At 37.4% G+C, this 7,135-nt stretch overlaps 1 protein-coding gene across 1 annotated transcript; it reads right to left on the bottom strand.

The window, feature by feature from the left end:
• Window positions 1–515: 515 nt before the first annotated feature.
• LOC123966313 (GTPase IMAP family member 9-like) lies at window positions 516–5,754 on the bottom strand (the record flags this gene model as incomplete). Its single annotated transcript, XM_046042497.1, has 3 exons — window positions 516–1,070; window positions 2,534–2,594; window positions 4,759–5,754. Coding segments are annotated over 3 exons (1,229 nt in total), but the record flags the coding sequence as incomplete, so codon positions are not given.
• Window positions 5,755–7,135: the final 1,381 nt, after the last annotated feature.

Raw genomic sequence — 7,135 nt, forward strand, 5'->3', positions numbered from 1 at the left:
GTTTTAAACAAATAAAAGGAAGAAAATGGGTATTTGGGATTTTTTTAAATCACAGGACAACAGTGTCTGTGATTTACAGTCAGATATGCTGTAGCATTTCATGTAGTATTTCAGTTCAAATTTAAACAAACACGTGATATGTGTGTGCGTGCACATAAAGAAAAACTGTACAATCCTACATATAAAGTAGTGTGTCAATCTCAGGATGAAGAGCAGCAACAGTTAAAGGGGAGGTGAGGTGTCCTTTTTTATAACAAACCCCAGTCCCGTGCATGGAACAAACGTTTTGTCATTAGTTCAGTGTAAAACACCAAGTTCCTGAAAAAGCAACCTGTGGCCTTTGAACTCTTGATTTGACAGTAAATTATTACTTTGACAAAGGTTTGGTCTTAAAATCACATCTTTATTTCTAGTTCAGTTAAGCACATAAACACAGTGTATGACAAACTGCCAGCAGAAAGGAAACAAAATCAAATAATGTCCTATTAGTCTGCAGGAAACCAAAGTGCAGTGATTTAAAACACAATAAAAAAGAAAACTTTAAACTTTAAACAATAGGTAATTTAATGTAATACATAGGTTTAGTTAGGATGTCATCTTAAAATGTTGACATGCAAACACATTACACTGTCAAATGTTAATATACACATTAAATATCTCCTTAGGCCATATTCAAATACTCATGTAAAAAGAACGCTAGATGATAATTTGAGACTGTGTCATGATGAGTGACTTGACGTTCAACAAATAAAATTAGCTTCATCATTCACTCAGATAATGGGGAAAAAGAAATTGTGAATATATTTCTGTGGATGAAATAATAATAGCTTTTTTTTGTTCTTGTGTGTGAGCATCTGGAGGGTTCCTCTGTAGTTAAACAGCCTGAGTTTAGGACCACTCACTTGAACAATCTTACAAGATCCTTTCCGAGTTGTTTGATTCCTCCAAATATAGCTTCACCAGCTAGAACCAGAGGATATAATGGATTAAACTCATCAGCTTCCTTCCTGGCCTCCTTTTCAAATCTGGACTGCAACTTTTGTTTTTCCTCTCTCAATTCTTTTCTCATGCTGTTCGGTTAGTTTTTTCATCTCCCTCTCTCTGTCATCACGATCTCTCTGTCTCTGTCTTTCTAGCTCTTCCCTCTCCCTCTTTCTTTCCTCATTCATCTCCTCCTTCTCCCTTTTTCTCTCCTCCTCTCTCTCTTTCTTCTCCCTCTCTCTGTCAGCATGGAGTTGCTCTTTAATTTTTTTCATCTCTTTTTCATATTTTTCGTGAAGTTTCCTTTCAAGTTTCTCTCTTTCGAAGGATTCGAAGGAAGGACAATTTTAGGAGTTTGGTATGAGGGTAGAGTTGAATTTAATCAACTCCCTTCCAATTATTATTTTATTTGGGTCCATATGATGTCCAACGTACCAGTTGTGAACAAAAGCATACATTGTAGTCAAAGCACTTGATTACAAAGGGGATTCAAGGGATCAAGTAAATCAAATCAAACGGTACCAAATTATCATATGACCTTGCCATGTAGGCTCATTATGTACTTAATGGCGTCACCATCAATGCTACACATTCAGAGACAGAATAAATCACAGTGAAGAGACACAGAACATCAACAGTCAAACAGATCGGAAAAACTGTACACAGTACTTGAAGTGGAAAAAAATAGGTTCCAGTACTCCCAGCGCACTATCCTCAACCTCAAGGTGAAACTAGTAAATATTATAATATTAAATACAAAGTAAAATCTTAGTAGCCTATAATATTAATATATTTACAGATCACACTTTATTTGGATAATTAAATAATACAATTATTGTGCAAGAAAAATGCGCTACATAATCATGACCATTCATGCAGAACAACAAGTTCCACATTTCTAAAATTTGCTGATTGCATCACTTTGTTTTGCAAAGTGGTGAAGACATAAGGGTCTCAGATTAGGAGTGTGACGGTCACGAGAACAAGATGAGAAGATATTTTTACAGTATTTTGAATAAATATTTTCATCTGAAATATATCAGTGGAGGGGTCTGGGCGTCCTCCCCCAGAAGACTTTGAGCATTAAACACTTAATTTCCTGCATTCTGGAGACATGTTCTGCACCAATTTATGGTGGAAATGTCTTTATTTATATGAAGGGAAACAGAATTAATGTGGCAGGTAACATATCAAAATATAGAAATATAGGACTAATAATGCAGCAATCAGCTTTTGGAAAATGCACATTTGTTTCTTCTATATTTTAATTCCATTGCATGTTTTCTTATTTTGCATTGTTTCATTTGTTACTTAAAATTTCTTGTTGCAAACTGTTTTTCAGAACATTTTTAACAAAAGCTTTCAAAAAGTGATGGAGCCATTCACGAAAAGTGATATTGATGAGCTAAATTCAGCAAACGGCTGCTTGAAAGGCACCCCAGCTTCTGTTCTCCCTCTCTCTCTGCCGACAGAGTTTAGCAGGCAGGCGAGAACGGGAGCAGGTGAGTGTCACATAGTGTCCAGAGAACCTCATATGGAGAGGGCAGCGTACCAGCAGACAAACCGGAAGGAACTGCTGCCGGTACACTGCAGTGAGGGGCTTCTCATCCAGACTGACATTTGTTTAAAGATTTCTTAGATTTTGAAAATAAACCTTTTCCTTAGGAAAGGATGATAATATAACCGTTAGTTTCTGTGATGTCACCCAATATACCAGAGAAAAACTGATAACATTAAAAGCACGTCTTCTGAACCTTCTTTCAAAAAGGGCATTCATCTCAAAAATGCACAAGAAATGCCAAGAAGTCATTATGTTTAGTTGGAAACAATCTTATAAATGTATAAAAGTACTCCAGAATCTGTAGTCAGATTATCATAATTGTCTATAGGAGCTACAGTACATTAGTGTTACATAAAATTAGATTTAGCCATGATCACTGTTATATCACCATAAAGTAATTGCACTATAAAATATGGATAGAGTGTCGTAACTTACCTAAATTGCTGATCATGTTTGGGTTGTAATACTTGCTGTTCATGTCTGAGTACAAAGTACTGCAGCTGAAGTGAAAACACCGAGATCTGCTGCAGATCCTTTTAAAAAGGCCCAAACCACACCCATCAGTAGCTGCACCGATTATAAAGTGAAAGTAATACTGATGCTTCATGAAGATATTTTGGTATGAGTAGGCTATTTAAAAAAGATCAATAGGAATATCAGGGGTTTTCCGGCTCTAAATGAGGCAGAGGTGGTACCATCCTGATCCCGTGCACACATGTGCATGTGTACCGGGCCTTCAATTGGCTCAAGCAAACGCTTTTTACAAGCCACAAATTTTAAGAGTGTTAATGATGATATGATATGAATAAAATGACAATAATTATGTTAAATCATATTTTATAAATAAACAAAGACACCCTGTTCAACATTAAATCAAATACAGCCAATATGTTAATTTACACAGTTAAGATTTTCAAATCAAATCAAATATAACTTCAGTTCTTGTTTTCATAGTCCAGGATCCTCTTTCAGTTTAGTTGATGTGAATTCCTGGATAATAAATGTTCATCTGCAATGTTCTGTCCCAGTATTGTTTTTTCTTGCCAAAGCATGAGTGACATAGTTAAGCTCTGTTGGAGACTGAGAACATCAAATACTAATATACTGACTATCTTGTAAAACAAGTTGATTTTGCTGGTAATATATTATTTACAAAAATCTCATCAGGGCCCTCTTCCCGTCTGTTCTGGGTGTACACGGAAAATAACTTTTGTGTTTGTAAACAGCCCTGGCCCTGTAAATGGGAAACAAACAAACCCAACACTATTCCCGCAATTATCTTTGTGTCCGGTAACGTTAAGTGAGTTGCCCACAGGACATTCAGCTTACTTTCTAGTTTGCCAAGATATGCTGTTGATGTGATGTTAGCTATGGTAGCAGGAGGGTTGTGAGTTTGGCTGTGTTGTTGTTCGATAAGTATCATGGTATTTGTCATGATGTTGGATTTCTCCAGAAACGTTTACTCCACTTTTTAATGGATCTCATTCATGTTAATTCATACATTGATGTCCAAAATCTAATGAGTTCATGTACAACTTGTACAACATGTTCAACTACAACTACTTTCATAATAGTTGGCCTGGTATCATAGAGCGTATCCAGTGTCATGCTTATGATATGTTTATCCGACTTCTTTATGCATGCCTGCTTAGTTTCCCGGAAATCCTTTTGTACACTGTAAGCTGTAAACGTTGCTCCCCCTCCCTCACCATTTACAAGAAATGGCAGCAGTTCTTTTAAGCTCACCATTCTGCCTCTCCTATGATATGAAAGTGAAACAGGATGGATAAAATGAGTCCAGATTTATATACATTTGGTTAAAGGTTTTCAGGGTACTCAACATCTTTTATGCAGTTTGAATAATAAAGGTAGTAATAGTGATTTAATATGTTAATTGAAATACATGTGAATATATTCAAAAAACAACATACAGTCTTTAAACATTGTGAATCAATATATCTAGCAAGAGAACAAGAGATGCTTTGGCTCTGAATAAAGTCCCACCATAATCACCATGACAACCAATTATTCTACATTAATTTATCAAGACATAGTTTGTCACATAACCCAGCAATCAATTAATTATCTTATTCATGCTTATTCATACAGTAACGTCCAAAATTGAGTTCATGTAGTACATTGCTCTGCAGATAGAGTACTTTGTGGTAGTACACAAATAAAAAGAATAAAAGGAAAATCAAATCAGAGAATGGTACAATTATCGTCCGTCTCAGCTTGCCGCTGAGCTTCCCATCTCAACCTTTCTCTTTCCTCCTCCAGTTCTCTTTCACGCTGTTCCTCTAAACGTTTTTTTATATTTGCCATCTCCATCTCTCTTTCCTCTTCCTCTCTTTTCCTTTCTGCTTCTCTTTCCTCCCTCATCCTCTTCTTCTCCCTCTCCATCCTCTCAATTACCCTCCTTCTTTCCTCCTCTCTCTCTTTCATCTGCCTCTCTCTCTCAGCCCGGAGTTGCTCATACATTTCCTTAATTTCTTTTTCATATTCTTCCTGAAGTTTCCTTTCAAGTTTCTCTCTTTCTTTCTGTATTTGCTCTTCCTTCTCTTTCAGGATGCGTTGTTTCTCCTCTTCAAGTGCCCTCTCAGCCTCTTGGAACATCTTGTTGGTGTAGTGGCTTCCTCCATTTCTCTGGACTATATTTCTGATCTTCTTGAGCAGCTCAGTGACCTGAGAGCGATTCTTCTTCTCCTTGTTGTTGAAGACATGGTACTGGTCCTTACATCTGGCCACTAGTTCTTGAAGGTCTGAGCTTTCATCCAAGAACTCCTCAATAGTGTTTTCTAAAAGGTCACCACCAGTAAAGAGAACCATGCTGTATCTGTCTGCAGCCTGGCCAAAGATTTTTTGAATCCTTTGCACCGTCTGTTTCTCCTCTTCAGTGTATCTGCCCAACCTGATGACCACCAGGAACACATGGGGTCCAGGAAGAGCAAAAGAGATGCACTGCCTCATATCTTTAGTTGTTTTATTCATGCCAAACCTGGTGTCAAACAGGCCCGGGGTGTCAATGACAGCAACCTGTTGCCCATCCACCTCAGCTTTGCCCTTAGAACAGTCTACAGTCATAGACTTTGCACTGAACTTTGATTCAAAGCACTGTCGTCCCAGAATGGTGTTTCCAGTGGCACTCTTCCCATTACCAGTCTTCCCCACCATCACTATCCTCAGCTCCTCATCATTTGTTCTGGTGCTTCCTGTGTAGAAGAATGAGTGACATTTAAGCTGATGATACACGGGGCAATTTTTTGAGCAATGTTGCTGGGCAAGTCCGACTGTGTGTTGAACGGACAGAGGCGGTGCGGGGAGGGTGGCGGAGTGGCGAGAGAAGGGGATTACGGTAGTAATCTTACTCATTCCCATTGACAGCAACATTGCCCAGCACCATTGCTCTAAACGTTGCTCCGTGTATCATCAGCTTAAGAGCATACATCAGGATATACCCTCTCATGCACATTTGTGGACACTTGTTTCAACTCCATTTTGGGTTAATATATCATGGTTATGTTCCCCCAATCAACCAACACTGTAACAGTGGTTACTCTCTTGTTTTCCAAATATTTATTGCTTGTTGACCTCATCAGTTCAAGATAGCCAATTCGGATTGCCATGTGCTAAATGCCTCAGGCATATCTGTGAAAGACTTTTATTCAAGGGGGTCAATCAAGGTAAAAAAAAAAAAGTAGTACGTAAAGTGTTATTAACATGTTTATGTTTTATAAATTAAAATGTAGTTTTTATATACCAAAAACCAACTGTCCACATATGTGGACGTCATGCCACAGTGGAGTCAGATTGCATTAAGTCTAATTTCTGTAACCTGCTATATCTATTCTACTTTTTCAAAGATGTGATGAATTGTATTATATTTTAATAAAACAGACATTTATCTGAATATAAATAACAATGCAAAAGTGCTAAGGTGTCTCTAAATCAAAGAAAGTAAGCATAGACATTAAAGGCATGATTATTATAAAGCTATAAAATATGAATTTCATTTTCTAATTGTGTAAAATGTGTATGTTGCAGTCAGAGAATTGAGAAGACACTGGGACGTAGTTTAACTTGCACAAAAACGTAGTATGTACAGTGGGTACGGAAAGTATTCAGACCCCTTTAAATTTTTCACTCTTTGTTTCACTGCAGCCATTTTCCAAAAATCAAAAAAGTTCATTTTATTTCTCAGTAATGTACACTCAGCACCCCATCTTGACAGAAAAAAACAGAAATGTAGAAATTTTTGCAAATTTATTAAAAAAGAAAAACTGAAATATCACATGGTCATAAGTATTCAGACCCTTTGCCGAGACACTCATATTTAACTCAGGTGCTGTCTATTTCTTCTGATCATCCTTGAGATGGTTCTACACATTCATTTGAGTCCAGCTGTGTTTGATTATACTGATTGGACTTGATTAGGAAAGCCACACACCTGTCTATATAAGACCTTACAGCTCACAGTGCATGTCAGAGCAAATGAGAATCATGAGGTCAAAGGAACTGCCTGAAGAGCTCAGAGACAGAATTGTGGCAAGGCACAGATCTGGCCAAGGTTACAAAACAATTTCTGCTGCACTT

Source organism: Micropterus dolomieu, unplaced genomic scaffold, assembly GCF_021292245.1.
Source record: "Micropterus dolomieu isolate WLL.071019.BEF.003 ecotype Adirondacks unplaced genomic scaffold, ASM2129224v1 contig_13134, whole genome shotgun sequence".
NCBI lineage: Eukaryota > Metazoa > Chordata > Actinopteri > Centrarchiformes > Centrarchidae > Micropterus > Micropterus dolomieu.